Source organism: Metopolophium dirhodum, chromosome 9 (assembly GCF_019925205.1).
Source record: "Metopolophium dirhodum isolate CAU chromosome 9, ASM1992520v1, whole genome shotgun sequence".
Lineage (NCBI taxonomy): Eukaryota > Metazoa > Arthropoda > Insecta > Hemiptera > Aphididae > Metopolophium > Metopolophium dirhodum.
Window position 1 is genome coordinate 18,142,724 of NC_083568.1, and position 18,603 is coordinate 18,161,326.

Here is an 18,603-nt window from a genome sequence, read left to right on the forward strand (position 1 = left end):
AGTACTATAGTCTATAGTCATACATTTATTACTTGTTAGTGATTAGCTGACCTAACAAATACCTGGATATTTGTAAATCGCTACAAAATTGTGTCCCTTTTTATTTAACAATTATTTTTAAAATTAAACACTTATTTTGAATATTATTTTATACTTGCATTTGTTTGTTTTTAAATCAGTTTCAACAAATAAGAAAAAAAAAATTTTCTTTTAATATTTTTTTTTCTAGGTAAACAAATTATAAGAATTATAGAGCAAACTTAAAAAAAGACTTCATATAATTTTTATTTTTATTGAACCAGTCTCAAGTATTTCCACCAAGTAAATTGCAGACAATATACAGTGAAATATATATCAGCTGCATAATAAAAACAATTTAAATGATTTAATAATTTATGAATGTACTTAAAAAATACATTAGCCAATATTCGCTAATGTTTATACAAATACTTTTATGAAAGAATATTTTTATGTACTTATGTGAATTTGTGTGTCACATAACACATAGTTTAACATGTCTTAAGTGAAACATAGATTTTCTATGCATTTGGGCTTTATTAATTATTTATTTACTTAGCTACAGTTTGAGACACTCTTCTCAAATGCTTAATTATTGTGTTCATTGTTCAATATTCAATTGCATAAGTTTTATTTATGTAATTCCATTATTGATTAATGAATTTATTTTAATAAAAAAAATTAAAGTTCCTATAATCAATATATTGTTTATAACTATATGATAGAATAGTATCTATATGATTTAATATTATTTATGAATAAAAACACTATAAGTTAAAATTATAGACCAATTAACCAAGTTGATAGGTCTATGGTCACAATACCTATACCTATACATTTTTGTTTAATTTACAGTGTACATGTAAGAATCAAACTAACTCCAAATCAGTAAAACTTGTGATTAGCACTGCAAATATTTTATAATTATATTTTACAACAATAATTGGGCTCTGCAGTACTTATCTCACCTAATGCATATAAATAATTATTTTGTTTAGAAAAGATATATATTTAATACATTCATGATCACAATATCTACTATATTTATCTACTAATTTGTTGAGCTTTTTTTCTTCAATATACTCTGCAACATGTAAGTAGCATATTATACTATGCATAGTGTAAGCTATTCAGTCAAATGGAATCACGTTCCTTGAGTATTGACGTATTGTTAAATTTTTTGATTGTGCAATGGTGTTAAAAAAAAACATTGTATTTATTGTTGCAAACGTAAATTATTATTATTCAACAGAAAAAACAAAAACGTACACAACAATACGCAGTACCTACCTAAGTATAAGAAGAGGTAACGAGGCATTATATAAGTATTAGGTATAGCATATGATGTTATTACCTACGACCTTTTTGCTTTTTGTATTCATGGCAGAAACAAATATATTCATATAGACTAAACATAATGATATTAGATACCTACCTACCTATTGCCATAGAACTGCCGTTGCAGTGGATTGTGGTAGGTACATAAAAATCGAACGTTTTAAGTATGAATTAAAATAACATGTCATATATGATATAACACACGATTTTTATATAATTTAAAACACTGGTCGATCGAAAAGTCACGCAAAAAAAAGCGTAATAAATCGTCCGCATAAAATGATAAAAATATATTATATGCTTAGTTCAAGAACACTACCGAGGACTAATGACAATTTATTATTAAAAATATATCTGGAGTCAATAAATACCGACGTGATCAACAATATCCAACCATATCAATAATTGAAGGGTCGAGTAGAAAAAAATTTTATAAAGTGAGTTCTTAAAAATCGTTTTTACCGTACGGACGAGAGCACCTATTGTGTTATATTTATAGGTATAGCCATAGGCGGCCATAGGTGAGTTGATTCCCGAGACCTACTTTATGGATTAGTTGATACCCGGGTCATCAAGAGGTATTTACCATTTGATTCCCAGGTCAGTATATGTCACGGTTTACTGGTAATCTCTTTTTAAAAACAATGTGTTAGGTAGGTATATATTTTTACCAAATTACTAAATTTTTTTAATAATAATTTTTTACCTGATTACTAAATTTTTAATTTATCATAAATTTATTTGAATTTGTCAGCCAACCTGGTGTTTCTTGGGTTAGGCTAATAGGCTGAATATTTGACTAAAAATTGAAAATAATATATAATGACCAGGGAATCAACTCAACGGTATCAGAGCAGGTAAACAGGTGCCCAGGAATCAACTCGTACGCAGCCGACATAGGCGTAGTTATGGCCAGTTATGGGGGGGGGACTTAGCCCCCTAGTTTGAATAATAGCCCCCCACGAGTCGTCACATGTCTGCCCCCGGAATAGCTAAGGCCCCCCAAAAAATTTGACCACTACGCCAATGGGTATATCATTATTGCAAAAATATTACGTCATCACCCCTACACATCCGACGTCGTAAAGTCCCGCACAGTGCACACATAAACGGTCTGTAATCATATTATATACCTACTGCTACTGACCATCTGTCGAAACAATTTAAAAATTGGGAAAATATTTTAAAATGTCACATATAAACATTAACATTCAATACATATCCGCTCATTTTAACGCTTGACACTTCAATTACGTATTAATCAATAACCGGCAAGAATAAGTATCGAGGTTTTGGGTCTGAACCACGAATTAAGGGCATCGGAGCCGGTGCATTTTTAATACAAGAACATGCCTTACAGGAAAAACTCAAACGCCCTAAAGGATATCCGGATTTCGTTAATTTTATTTTCATTCAAAAGATCAGAACATTTTGCAGATGAGATCAAAGAGCCCGATTTTCAAAATTATAATTATAGAAGCTAAAATAATAAAATATGCATTTGAATAATACCCAATATTTTTTTTTTCTAATACTATTTAAAATAAAATAAGATTCGGGCTTCGATTCGACCTGTAAAAAGTTCTCATCTGTCAGATAAAAAAAATATCAAAATTCGACATATACGATATATACCGATCAATAAGGCGTGAGAGGTTATTCCTGTCAAATCATTTTTGTTGATATAATACACCGTATCAAAGCAGTAGATTAGTGGAAAAGTATTATAATTTAGGTAGCAACAAAAATATCAAATATAATTTTAAAATTTTATAGAATTGCGGAAAATTGAAAAAACCGGCACGGACACCCTTAAGAGGACGTCACACCCGCTTGTGTTGCATGCGTCTTATGCTTATCTTTCTGCGTTTGTAGTAGTGGCTCCAAAATTTCGGAACATATAGGGTAGACAATTATCTATGCAACAGCGTGCCTATATTTTAGATAACATAAATACAATAAAAGTTATTTGCTTTTAAACATTTCGTTTTTTTTGGTTTTTTCATTTGCTTATAAAAAATGATTGGATAGTGCTACTAAAAAAAAGCACGCTGTTGCACAGATAAAGTTCTTCCTTACGTGTTGTGAGCATTTTGTAGTTCTACCGCAAATATGGTGCGAGAAAAGTTGTCCTGCGCAAAACAGTTTTTGCTATGTTGTACATTTGTAAGACGGAGACAACACGCGGGTGTGACGTCCTCTTAAGACATATCTCAAATCCGTGGTCTGAACAATAACATTGCCAATATATATTATCACGGCATAGTATAATAATACTAATAATATTATATTATAATGCAGCGGCTGTCAAGCGCCATTATTTCCTATCGACTCTTCGACCGCCCAGGCGCTCCAAACGTAATTATAATAAAATATATTAATAGTTTTTAAAAAAAAAAAAAACGATAGTAATATCGTAATTATTTAGGTAGTTTTATGTACACGCGGCGTCCTGCAACAGGTGGGCTTACACCTGTCGCGGTTATCCTGGGAACGCTGTCGTCGTCGAATTGATGCCGGCCGACAGCAGCAGATTGCCGAGACGCGCGACCGTCGATTGCAGGGGCGGCGACCCTGTGTCGTTGCCCGAGTCCGCTATGCCTTGGAGATAACTGCTGTTGAAATGGTCCATGGGGTCCACCATCGCGGCTCCGGCGGCCAATATCTTGTGGTAATCGCTGCCGGACCAGCTGACCGAGAAGCCGATCTCGTAGTGTATGATCCTGTCCAGCACGTAAGCGAACACGCTACCCGCCGTCGTACCGGCTATGTACGATATCGTCATTATGTTACCTGCGTGACGACAGACGACTTTAGTATAGTAAGTTATATAGGTGTATACCGAACGGACCGAATAATATTACCTATATAATATTGTGGTTGCTTGTTATTAGTTCTTATATATTATATATATAGGTATAGTTACCTAGGTTTAATATATATTTATATATCATATAGGTATTATGTACTTATAAGTCATAGGTAGGTATCGTATCTATAACCGTCATTTGTGAATATTTAGTAGCTGCTATAGAGCCCACATGTGGCCGACGGAGGTATTCTATGTGGCCCGTAACAAAATATTTTTAAAATAAACCAAATACGATAATAATAGTAGGTAATGATAATACAACTGAAAAATATATAAAAAAAATGTTTTACACTATTTTTTTATGTGCAATTTGAGGCTTGAGCTTGTGTTTCTTTTACTAATAGGTAATGAAAAAGCTGGTTTGAATTCAGTTGAATTATTCGTACGTTTATAATATTTGGTGGCTCGCTGGAAGATAATTGTTTACCAAAGTGGACCGCCGAGGAAATATGTTGGGCATCACCTGGGCTAGACGCTATATATGATTTTAATTTTTATAGTTATACAGTAGGAACTGGTACATAGTGCGTAGACTGATACCTGATTATACCTCCCTTTGTGGTTACGCCCTATATGTGCTTTAGTGGAGCGATTAATACATCGAGCGGTCAACCCCACCCGGGCCATTAACCTCAATACGAGCTCTACCACTATAGAACTATCATATCCTTTGATTGTGTGAGCATTTATCTGAATTCTGATTTTTAAGTACCTATATCTTCCAATAAATGTAAAAACAAACATATTTTTAAAAACTCAATGATATTTTATATTTACCGGCGAGTTCGCGTCGTTCTTCGACGACCTTTGCCGGCGCGAAAATCATTGGAACGCTGCCGGTGATGCCATTGGTAACGCCGAGCACGGCCGTTTGCAGAACAATCATGAATTCACTGATGATTTTCGTGTGGAATGGATGTTGAACTAATACGATAAGTAGAATGGCAGGAATCATGAACAGACGTTTTTTGGTGCTCTTCAGTATTTTGTCATCCCATCGTTCGTACGAATAAGCTCCCAATAACTAAATACATATATTATAGGGCATGGGTATAACAATTTAAAATACCGTAATAATTTAGGCTACCTATATATCTAATATACGCATTGTCATAATAATGTAACTAATAAGTAATAAGTACCGTAAAATCAGGTAACTCCAAACTTACGGGGTAAATTCGGAAAAAACAATTTTTAGTTTATATAAATTTATATTGGATCTTTTTGATAAGGGCATATTGGTAAATTGAGAACATTGTTACAAAATATTATATAAGTTAGTTGTTAGTATTTTGAACAAAAAAACTACATTGGCCGACATTTCCTATCTACAATTTATATTGATATTATCAAGGTAAACGAATTAGCTATAGGTATATTCAAAATACTCTATTTTTTAATTCAAAACTGACAATAGTCACAATGCATTGTGTGTTAATTTTATTGAAGCATGGTTTTTTCAATAAATTTGTTATTTTGTAGGTACACTATAAATGGGTATCAATACAATTTAAAAAAAATCTAAGAAGTATTTTTTTGAGAAGTTTAAAAAAGTGGTGCTTTGTGTGTAATTTCGGACACCATTGATTAAGTGCGTAATAATAAATACAAATTGTATTTAGTTCTTTTGTGATATAATAACAATTAGTATTTCTTAAATTGTTTAGTTATTTAATTCAAAATGTTTTTTTTAAAGATTGCGGGATCAACAAATCTATTTTTATTTAATTTTAATTTTATATTAATTAGAATTTTTCCATTTATCTTATTAAAAAGTATTTAACAAAATAATTTATTGTTCAACATCAATAAATAGTTTTTAAAGAAAGTGAAATATACCCCAAGCAGAGGTAACCGCTATAATAATAACATCGTTTTTCTATGAATTTATATGGGTGTCCGTGGGTGTTAACCCATTCTGCGGTTAACTCCGGTTGATCTTGAACTTTATATAAAAGTTCAAATATAATGCTTAGGAGCTAATAATTATTTTCTTGCATGTATTGGCTGTATTAAACGTATTTTACAGAATTCTAGATTCATTATTTTCGGAAATATTCGAAAAAAATATCAAATTCTGTCCGGAGTATGGTAATAACTAGGGCTGTGAATTCATAGGAAAGTGCATTTTTTTTTGGTGATTGTAAAACATAGCTTTGTGAGTACATAATTTGAATTATGTAATAACGAATCCATCTACGAAACTTTTATTTTGCATATTTTTGCATTTTTTGACGTTTTTAATTTTTAGGTCATTTTTTCCCATTTTTAGGTCATATTTTGCTTTTTTAGTTCATTTTCTAGTATTTTTAATCAAATTCCGTCAATTGACTTGTTTGAAAACATTTTTTTTTTATTTTACACGGGCTGTATATATTATGTCAAATTTATATTTTATTAAATAATATTTTACACAAGTCACACGCTATATACGGGTTAGGTAAAGTTAACGATTCGATAAAATAAGGCAATTGCTAGACAACTAGATAACTTAGATAAGTTATTGTGGCATATCGTATATCAGTCACGAATTTCCAGATTAAGTTATTAGTAGGTATTTCAGTATAATATCGTTTAGTACCTATTCGGCGGGATTGGTAAATTGGGTCCCATATGACCTTATCTCGGTAAATTGGGTCCCGGAAAAAAAAGGTAGTAGCCAGTAGGTGTAAGTTGAGTCCCGAATAAAAAAACGTTGTAGGTAAGTTGAGTCCCGGAAAAAAATATATAAATTAAAGTATATGTGGTTTTTATTATATTATGTTCTAAATAAATAATATATGGTATAAATGATTAAAAAATTGTGTACCGGGAAAAAAATGTCAATACGCTAATTAATATTATAGTACGTAAAATTTTACAATATAAATCGTGAGTGTACAGTGAAGTGTGTTAACAGTAAAATGCCGAAATCAAAACCGCTTTTCTCGTCAACATTACGAAAGTACGTCAATGAATTTGGCGGTGATATTTTTAGTACGGATGGTACAATATTATACTATAATTTTTGGCATTTTATATTCTTTTTTTTGCATTTTAAGTGCATATTTTATTGCATATTTTTGACATTTTTTAAGGTTTTTTTAGTGCATTAAATTCACAGCCCTATTGATAAAATTATAACACAAACATTGTAAAGAAGGGTACCCATAAAATAAATTTCTGGTTTTATTAAGCTATATTATGGATTTTGAGTATACAGGGAGAAATGTGTAAGTTATGTTCGGTTGGGTATTTTATTATAAAGGTGTTTTATGCCCATCACCCATACATTTATTTATCAAGTGTAAATTCCACTGCACACTAGTATCCACAATATAAAATAAATACATTAAAAGTACCTACACATAGTTCGTCAAAAATAGTAACAATATTGTGATATTTTCATACAAGTGACATATTAAATAAATTATACAAATATTCTACATTTTTTGCCCCAACTTGAGGTATAATATTATTATATCAATAACGTCTTTAGAAAAATTAACGTGCTCGAAATTCTAATGCTGCGGGCCGACGAGAACGATAAACATATATTACTGGCCGGCTAGTAGTAATACACGTCGTCGTCGTCTGGGAGATTTTCTCGGAGATCGGTCTCTGTGTTGGACGATTTGTATTTAGCTCATTAGCAATTCTCGATTAAATCCCAACATACACGTATACATATTATCTTCGCTCAAACAAAAGATGGCAACTAACTATTATAACATCGACGCTGTAAACGTCATATTGCTTGAAATCTTAGAAGACATTGTTGTCAACATTATGGATGGCACTTACGCTGACGAAACAGACGAATATCTCGTGGGTTTAGTTACCCTTCTTCTGTCTGCCATTGATTCGGGCGCTACTACTGCGAGTGGCGACGATCAGACCCCGGAGTCGGAGCCTGAAGGACAAAATCCGATTCTTGGAGGCGCAGATGGACAGGAGTTCGACGAAGACGCCGAGGAGTCCGTCTCCTTGCACAGTGATGGATTGCCGAGCGGCGACGCGCTGTCATCTGCAGCAGAGTCGGAGCTTGCTCCGATCCCAGAGGCAGCACCACTCGGCAACAACAACACTGTCCAGGAAGACGACAATTCGAAAATTTCGGAAGCAGAAGAGGACCATTCTGTATTGTTGGCGAGCAGCTGTACGTCGTCGTGTGGGGACGCGCCGTCCTCGGAGTCGGGGCCTGTCGATTCCACTCCAACTCCTGAGGGCGGACCGCTCGACGACGTGTTGCGTACAGAAGACGTGTTGGATGAGAAAATTGAGCCGGTCAGGGGTATAGTTGTAAAAAATAGTCTTGGTGAGCTGGTCGGTTGGCTGGACCCGGCGGCAGCACCCGGAAAAATCGATCCACCTCGTAAGAGGTGGAAAAGCGTGAGACGCTTTTTCCGGGCTCTGTGCTGCTGTCGATGAGAACCCGTCCGCAGCTCACCCCTTGGCCGTAGACGACGGGCAGGATGACGGTGACACATAGGAGGGGAGGATGTGAGAAAGAGCATGGACGGTGCGCGGCGGTAAGTCGCCCACGCACGTTCTCCGGTCACCCGCGGCGCGACGGGTTGTTCGCGGGCGTAGCGCGCTCGGTCGTCTTTGACGCGCGAGACCCTCTGGCGGCTCGGCGAGCGCCCGGCTGCAGTTACGGTCACGTGGAGCGGCGGCGGCGACGACACGGCGGCTAGTAGTAGAGGTACCGGCGCGGGCAACGATTCCGCCCCGACGGTACACCGACGATGACGACGGCGATGGTGACTCGGTACGACGGCAGCGGCGGAGACCTTGGCATGGGGTGAGTGGTATGGAGATTTGCGTGCTAGGAACACGGGGACGTCAGCGTCGCTGGATCCAAGGAAACTTAACCCGCGGCGGCGGAACGAAGAAGCGGCCGAAGGGACAACGCCAGGGCGAAAATTACCGAGAGTTGAGGATCGCGCTGCGGTCCGCTGACTCTCGCCTTTTCGCCCCGCGGTAATCCCACATTGGCCGCTTCGCTCGTCCTCGCCGGTTCCGCAGCACAAAATTTCGATTCACTCGCTCCGTGTCTTGGTCTTCGCCGTCCGTCGGCAGAGTCATCGCGCCGTCGACCGTCAACGCGCACAACATCGCGCACTATAGCCGCCGTTCGTCGCCGACATCCGTGGTCGCTCTGCGGCCGTATCGGTTTGGCCTCGCCGGCTGGGCAAGGTCGTCAAGCGTCCGAGCAAACGCGCCCGCGACATACTCGGCAACCCGCGGGACAGGTCGTGAGAACGTGCAGAGGTGACCACTGACCAGTAGCCAATAACATTGCATATATCCGCACCAAAATTCGCCATCTTGCATCCTCTCCCCCTTGTTGATTGTGTCCCGACCTCCTGCCCGACGTATTTTTTTTTCCTTTTATTTCTTTAAATTTTTTCAAATTGTCTAATTGTTCATATATTGTAAATTTCGATTTTTTTTTCTTATTCTCGGCCCTTTTAATATTATGAACATTTATTATATTATTGATAGCCAATGTGCTAATTTTTTTCAATAAATATACTATTGTTTATACATTTTTGTATTATTTTTTGTTTTTGTTATTAATAAACAAATTTTGTGAAAACAAAAAAATATTGTTTCTTTTTTTTTATTTTGTCGAGTGTATACCTAATCAATTGTTACAGATTTAACGACTAAAAAATCGTTAAAATATATAATTTAAATAAAAAAAATCGTTAGTTAATTATACAGAGTATAAACGTTACGCTACGGATATTATGATATGTACCAAGAAATATTTAAGCCATCAAACACTAAAGGCGACGAAAACTGTTGAATAAATCATAAAATAACGCATTACACCGCGGCGGGAACGACATGGACAGTTTTATAAACTATACTATACGAAGGTTCTAAATAACAATATAATTTTAAAAAAGGTGGATAAGTGGATGTCGCTCTGCTGTACAGTAGGTTACAAGTGGGTCACTGTAATGGATGGTGTTAAATTCGAATTTTTTTAAATATGTTTCAGGTGAATAGCATTAACTTAATGCAAACGTAAATTCAAATTCAATCAACATTTTTATTATTTTTTTTTTTTTTTAATTAACACTTTTTTGTACTAATGTTTAATATCCTGTACTCAGTATTAATATAAATATAAAAACTAAATTAAAAACCATTTTTAATAAATTTTATACTATAATTTTTGGCATTTTATATTCCTTTTTTTTGCATTTTAAGTGCATATTTTGCATTTTAAGTGCATATTTTGCATTTTATGTGCATATTTTATTGCATATTTTTGACATTTTTTAAGGTTTTTTAGTGCATTAAATTCACAGCCCTAGTAATAACTAATAATTGTAGGTATAAGTAATACGCACTAATACTATTCAACAATTTAACAGTCAATACAGATAGGTACCATTCTGGAGATAAGGTTCTAGTTCTTATAATTCATAACTTATAAAACTATAGAAATGTGTTTTTTTAAAACCCTCAATCCTATAGGCGGAAATCCAATAAAATTTTAGGGTGGCTATACCGTTTTTAACATAATGTGAGCTGCTCCTTCGCTCTCACACAACTAAAAAGCTGTCTGGGTTTTTTTGTTGGGGGGGGGGGCTAATGGAACATTTTTGGGGGCTCAATTGCCCCAATTCCCCGTCCCGATTTCCGCCCATGCTCTCCTCAATAGTCAATACTACATCGCTTCGAGATATAATTTTTTATGATGTTATCGATGTTGATGTACAACATTATTGTGCGTTACCACTTACCTTTCCCATAAGGTCAAATAAGTTGAATACAGTCATCACGAGTACGGGCATCCACGTGCCAAATCTCGGGCTGACTAGATCGGAAAGTACTCCCGGGTATATGCTCAGCGTCACGAAGTAGCAAAGGAAAATCGCCAACATTTGTTTCCATATGATCTTCGATACTTCTTTCCTCAACTTATATCCACCTGTAGTTAATATCGTAATTATAACTTTGATAATATATGCATATATGGCCATATAATAATATATTATGCAGTAAGAATAATTTTGTGTTTAAAGATTCTGTGGGGACGTCGACATATTTTTATGTAACAGATTTGAAATTGTTACAATACATTCCAGCCAAAGAGATTTCGTTAGTATATAAGATACCATTGTCCATTAGGTATTACTTTAGTCTTTTTTAAATGAAAAATGAATACGATCCCAAAAACATTTTCTATTTTTTCACCATTTCAGAGTCGGTTACAAGTCCAGTGCCAATTTTAAACTACGCCGAGTGCAAACACCGCAGTACTACAGTAGGCATGGAGATACCTACTGCAAGCATGTTTGATAAATGATAAAAATGACTAACATTTTGTTTAGTGTTAAAAAATTACTTTTAAAAAAGTATTCTGTTCCTATTTCCTATAGGTAATGACGTAATGTGCATAGGTGTTGCTGTATAAAATGTAAATATAGTACACTGACACAGTTGACTGTGTATAATCGTTTTCAAAACGATAAACTGCAGTGTTCGAACATATTAGCCTAATTTCAAGTTTTGCAAGACGAGGCTAACAATTTGACCAGTGTTTGGTACCACTGTATTGTCGTCAAAGTAATTTTAAATTTTATAATATGCACAATTATATAACAAAAAAATTAAAAATTAATCATACCATTAGTCATTACCCCATTTACTATTCCTAAACGTACAAACACCTACCACTAATAATTATAGTCGTAAAAATCCAATCGACCGTATAGCACCTAGCTAATGTTCACCATACTTTCCTTTTTTAAGCTGGATACCTATAGTTCCGTTTCACTTCCACTGACTTGTTGTACACTTATACTATATGTATACATTTACCTACAAATTAGGTACTGTATAAATTACCTACCATATTTTGGACAAAGCCCGTATTTAATACAATTAATTACATTGTTGATCTTTACTCACTCTTAAATGAATCCCAAAATTCAGACAAGGTGGATTTCCGTAGCTTAAAAGAACTTCCTGTTTCCACATGTACCATGACGTCTTCAACTTTATACGTTGGCACACTATTTGCGTTCGGATCATACATGGGATTTGCAAAGCTAAATGCATTTTCGTCTTTAAATATTTTTCCAGTGCTTAAACTAGTTTCAGCAAATGGTTCTGGTTGGGATTGTTCGGAATCGACCTACATATATTATAAAACAATAAAATACTCAAATACAATTCTTAAAATATACTTATATTATATTAAACAGTTACAAACAATTATCTATAAAAATTAAGAATTGTTTTTAAAAATCTATTACGTATGGAGCACTGGAGGAGGCAACAGGGTCCGCCCGCTTCACCCCCTTGAAGACTCGCCCTAACTAGGAGCATGAACCTACAGTTAAATCTCTTGGTAATTCTGTGAGATTTAAACTGCTTCAATAATCAATCATAATTTTAGGTAAGACACTTTTTATTATTATTTATGTTAGAAGTTAAAATGCAATAACTATATAAACTTGGTTCAAAAATCATAATAAAAATATAGGTATTCAAAAGTAAATAATAATAAATGTTTAAATAGGTAAATTGTACAGCTATTTGTTTTTGGTCATGATTTAGAATGTACTGCACTCACCATTCGTTATGACCATTTTTAAAATGAACTTAATATGAAGATAAAAAGGACGTCCACAGAGAATTAGCTCTCTGGGGGCAAAATGTAAAACCTAAAACCCTTAAGGTCATAACGGCCTAACATTACCATACTACATAATTTACATGAAATCTTTACACGTCGATAATCAGTATAAATGTATAATACTATAGGTATAGTCAGAAACAATCTATTAAATTAGATAATCGTGTTATGTGCGATGGGTTATGTATTATTATTATTATTTTTATAGGTACCTATTTACTTTGTACATCGTGGCCGAGCTCAACTCATTGAGTGATCGAAATATTTTATAATTAATATAGTAACACTGTAACAGTGTTTATATTGTGATTAATAACTTATCGACCAGTGTAATTTTTAACAAACCATAAGAATTATGTTTTAATATATGACGTCATTACGTCAACGTTAGTACACTTTAAATCCCGATTGCTTGGCATTTCCGTCATTTCATCACTAATAGTATACAAAAGTCGAAAGTGCGACGGTTTCTCAACATTTCAATATTTTGGTTATAATCATAGAAATAAATGTATTATTTATTTAAAAATCTCAAATTATTAAAAAATATTTTCTCGGGCTTCCGGGCGTCCCTGGACGATATAGCAACTATAAATTCGGTTTAAGAACCTAATAATATGTGCCACGGGACACATTAACTATAATATTAGTCGTAATCATTTTATTTAAATAATAACAAATAACTAGCTGTATTTTGTTTTAGATTGTCACATTAACATATTAATATCTTACATATTCTTCGGTTGGTTCCAATGAAATTTTTTTCTTCGAATCTTCACTTCGGGCAATGTAAAATTTGACAAAATCAGACGATTGCACTATTTGGAACAACACGCATGACGTCATCACTACCAGATGACTTATCACGAAGAAGCTGAACGTGCTTACTCGTAAGTCCTTTGTCAACATTTTCGTGAATATTCGGTTAATGGACACCCAAAGCCCGGCAGCACCTTGAAATCAATCATTACAGTATATTAAATAGGTATAGTACACTCAACTGCGGAAATGCTTTGGGTGTACGAATCGGCCGGCCAGCTCCCGGATGGATGGCCACACGGGATTTTTAGCTACAAATCCTTGGCACACATACCAAACGTGTTTCTACCAACCGTTTTAACCGTTCCACCCCCCTACAAACAAAAAAAAAACGGCTAATAACCATAGTTGCCGGGCTTATAAGCTCAATAAAATAAAAATAAAAAAATAGGTATTATACCTATATACTCTCAAATAAACATTTAAACTACGAATCAAATAACCTAGTATAGTATAATGTAATAAATTATATTGACATGCAACGCTGTTAAATGTTTTTAATTATATTCTTCTAATAGTCTAATATTTTCCACGTTAATCTATTTTAACCGTAATTTATGGATATAGGTACAAACTTTCTCCAATCATGACGGCCTGCGTGTATTTAATAGGCAGTATACTGGTGTATCCATAAAAACTGGACTGCTGGACTGTCAAATGAAAATACGTATAGGTAGTAGATAAATACATTTATAAGTATACATTTGTTAAAATCGTTTTCTTTTGAAAATTCGTTTACTTGTCGCGCCCCATGCAATAAGTCCAATGGCTACCAAGTTGAGGCAATATGACGTATCCAGCGTGAACAATTCCTCCCACAAAATTTCCACAGCACCCACGAACAATAGCATCGAAATCGTCAGTCCATAACCTGTAAAAATAAATAACTACATATTATACATGTGCAAACACAAATTAATCGTCGGAATTAGTTAGGTATGGTGTATACGGAAATTGTCTCGATAGTGCGTTCCATATTATATTGTGTGTATACCGATATTGATGCGACACGTGAAAGACAGTGTTTCGACGAGCAGATTGTTGGTGAGTACGGCGACAAACGCCACCATGATATACACGATCGTCATGTCGAAAACTACCATCGAAACAGGATATTTGTTTTGGAAGTAATCCACAGCCATGACAAAACTACAAAATAAAAAAAAGAAACTTTGACTTCACAGTTTATATTTACTCTTTAGTCTTTTTACATTTGGAAGAAGTTTGTAAATTCAATTTACAAAAAGTTTATGTCTGATACTCTGAAATATGTCAGAAATATATTTTATTTGTACATTATAAATGCTTGAAATGATTAGAATTAAGATGCCCCAATATATACACGCATTAGTATCATGTGTCTTAAAAACGTAGAACAGCAAATTTACGTTTATCGGCAGAACCAATACATTTGTGTAGTTAACTTTAATATTATAGTGAGTTAATATAAGTAATAACCTATTCTATGGGGTTTTTGTTTTCAACAAAATCAATGTTTATTTATTAGTTAAATTATTGTATGTAGTATGTACATAACTTCATCAGTCATCACTATACGACCGTTAACATAATAGTTATAGCTCAGTGCCTCAGTAGCTGTCTCATACTAGTACAATACCTATACAAGAAACCAAATACCAATAAATGATGCTCACGTTTTAGTTTCGCCAGACCTACCTATACGGCTATACTGCGCAGTGCACTATGCATACCACGACCAGATATTATTATTTATTACCGAGACTGTGCAAGTTAATGATAATTTTTAATTAAGTTAAGTTAAGTTGATAGAAATCATTTAAAAAAATTTAAAGTTAATGGTTATTATACATTTTTTAAACTCAGTTAAGGTCAAATTTATATGGAAACTTACAATTAACTTATTAACTTAAGTTTAGTTATTTATTTATTTTAATATATACCATTATGCCGAAAATATATGTTCTTGAGAATTGTGAGAATTTGTAGGTACCTATTACCTATAGGTAATAGGTATCATATTAGTGTTTATTTTTATAAACATGATGCAATATTAATTATTACATTTTTAAGTCTGGAAAAAGTGCAGAGTAAATTGAGACACGTATACTATATGTACATCAATAATAGGTCCCGTAAAAACTAATGAATGTGCGCTACACAAATATGTACATTTTAAAATATTATATACAGGTACCCAAGTATTGAACCCCTCAATTATATATAACATATAGAAATTTTAAAAATTAAAATGTAATTCCTATCACTATAGTATTTTAAATTTCTATTATATTTGTATTTATTAAAAATGTCCAGGAATCAGAAATTAGGTATTGTATACAAAATTGAAAATATAAACGCTGTTTAATAGTTACATTATTTTTAAAGTGGTTAAATTATTATTCTATTAGTACCTATTTATGCCGATTTCTCTATGAACACTCAATAAACTTAATGAACTTTGAAGTTATGTCAATCTTCTTTCATCCCAGAACGAAGCCAAGTTTATACCCGTCTAAGAGTTGAAAAACGGCTTTCAGCTGTAGCAATATTTACAGGCCACCAATTTTTTTTTTAATTTAATTAATTGTCTATATTATAATTAGATGATTAAATTAAACATTTCTTTCAAAAAATGTGGAATGATGTATGTGTGCAGGTATGAGCTTCGAAGGGGTTTGACCCCTTGCCCCCTCTCCCAGATAAGTCCAAGAACGGGCTGCTAAATAAAATATAAATAGGTTTAGAAGGTGGCCCTGCAGGTTCCCTTACAGACTATAATATAATAGTTGGTTATCACTGAAGTCTAAAGTTCTTGTAACAGAGTTTTTTTTTAACTATACACGTTCCCTATATATAATTATTAATTTTGTACACTTAATATCAAAAACTATCGCCCCTGCAGGCTATACTATGTATTTAGCATGGCGTGCTCACGGGGGGGGGGGGAGTGAGGGGACGGCGATGAGAGTGTCATATATCCCCCTGGTCCTTTGGTTTATTTTTGTCGTATAAAATATATGATAAAACAAAGAAATTTTCATTATTAAAGTGTATTTACTATGTTGTATATAAGGGGGTCTGAGAATTTAGTCAAAAATGTATATCCCGGATCCCTCCCCCCCCCCCCCCCTTCAATAAATCTGAGCACGCCACTGGTGATGTATAATATATATATAAAATAGGTGTACCTGTTGTACGGGAATAGGAAACCGGCGCCCGCCAGTACCATGGCCATGTAAGTCTTGCCCAAGTTGTCTACCGGAGGCGTAGCCAGTGGACAGACATTGCCGCGTTTTCCTAGGGCCACGTAGCCCCTGCTCAGGTTCTCATCCATCACGACGCACTGCAGCAGCGACGATCAACCGCACCGCAAAGATTTGTGCACGCCGAATAGCTTGTACCTATACTTCACGCATAAATACGTACGTGATATCGCTCGTGTGTAGCGTCCGCAGTCTATTTCGCACGGCTAGCCATATATTAATTCATATTTTATCGATACACAGTTATAGTGTACGCCGTTATATTGTTGTTATTATTATTAAAATGTTTTATCAACAACTCGAAACAGCGCGCGCATTATTGTTGTTGTTGTTGTTGTTGTCGCTGCAGTGATGTTCGACGCGCCACCGTTACACCCACAATATATATACGCACACCATTCAGACTTACGATAATCTGACCATATTGCACACACACACACGCACGTGAAACTCGAAAGCAAACTCGTGTAAGTGTACGACTCTAGTCCGAGTGTGCGCGTCGGCGCCGGCGTCATGCGCGCGCGTGACTTGCGTCTGCCTCCTGCAGGAGTCGTGCGGGGCGGAGTTAAAAAGGAGAGACGCGATCGATGAATGGCTCGCGGCCGTCGACGAAAACCGTTTGGTGGCCGACAAGTCGAATACATATGTATATATAATCACGTACACATAATATATCGTATTGATACAGTTGTGGTTTATATATATGCAACTCCCGTGCAACCTGCAAATGGATAGTAAGGTCAGGATCGTGTGTATATAGTCGTGGAAATGATATGATGCTGCAGCGCAGTGACTGCAGTTGGCAGGACACTCTCGCGATGTTTAATGATGATCACTCGTCATAATGCGACGAGGTCCCCTCGACAAAACCAGTGTCTCGTTGTATTAGATTTATTTTGTTTTAATACCTATACATTTTTTAAAGGAATTTATATTTTTAATAAATTACATCAAGGTTATCTAGGACTCATCGATATTAGCTATCTAAATATATAGGTAGCAACTGTAAATTGTAATTCGCCAAACAGCAATGCCTAATTGGTATTATATTATATTATTTTCTGTTTTTGTCTAACATACGCGCAACATAGGATTTTTGACGGATCCTTTGCCATACATATCAATTGATCTAATGAAGTGATGAGAATTCTGAAAACAGATTTGAATTCGTCGTCAAGTCTACTTGAAATCGACTTTCCCACAATTTTGATTTTTTGATTTTAGCTCCTCCAAAAATTGAAATACAAAAATGTTTAAATACTCTTTTTTAATATGACGTTTTCTGGAATTTGGGGGATAATATCAAAAATGTGGAAAAGTCGATTTCAAGTAGACTTGACGACGAATTCAAATCTGTTTTCAGAATTCTTATCGCTTCAATAGATCAATTGGAATGTTTGGCAAAAAACATGTCTAAAATACTATGTCGCACATGTGTTAGACAAAAACAGAAAATAACGGTATCGAATCCCCTTAACCAAATCTACATTTATTTTATCTACAAATATTTAGGTTTTTCATTAATTTGTTTGTTTTAGGGTATAGGCACCGGTTTTTTTTTACAATGTCGAAGGCTTGAAGCCTTACCGAAAACCAAACCCATATCCCGTACTCCCAGACACCCTACATCATCACTAGAACTGTTGACTGTGCATTTCATTAAATTG

General features: G+C 34.7%; 2 protein-coding genes across 3 annotated transcripts; one reads left to right on the top strand and one right to left on the bottom strand.

Moving 5' to 3' along the window:
• Positions 1–1,228: 1,228 nt before the first annotated feature.
• Positions 1,229–17,873, bottom strand: LOC132952194 (equilibrative nucleoside transporter 4). Of its 2 annotated transcripts, XM_061024392.1 has the most exons (9): positions 16,862–17,873; positions 14,686–14,840; positions 14,431–14,562; positions 14,267–14,341; positions 13,605–13,825; positions 12,143–12,368; positions 10,972–11,159; positions 5,006–5,252; positions 1,229–4,149 (listed from the first exon to the last, which is right to left on the bottom strand). In XM_061024392.1, exons 1-9 carry the CDS (start codon positions 17,005–17,007, stop codon positions 3,839–3,841), a joined length of 1,701 nt encoding a protein of 566 aa, XP_060880375.1. In that variant the 5' UTR covers positions 17,008–17,873; the 3' UTR covers positions 1,229–3,838. The 2 variants fall into 2 exon arrangements, with proteins under 2 accessions (XP_060880375.1, XP_060880376.1); XM_061024393.1 differs by lacking the exon at positions 16,862–17,873 and having other exon boundaries at positions 14,641–14,778.
• Positions 5,261–10,803, top strand: LOC132952196 (uncharacterized). The gene has a single exon (XM_061024397.1). The coding sequence runs from the start codon at positions 7,919–7,921 to the stop codon at positions 8,636–8,638; it is 720 nt and encodes a 239-aa protein (XP_060880380.1). The 5' UTR covers positions 5,261–7,918; the 3' UTR covers positions 8,639–10,803.
• Positions 17,874–18,603: the final 730 nt, after the last annotated feature.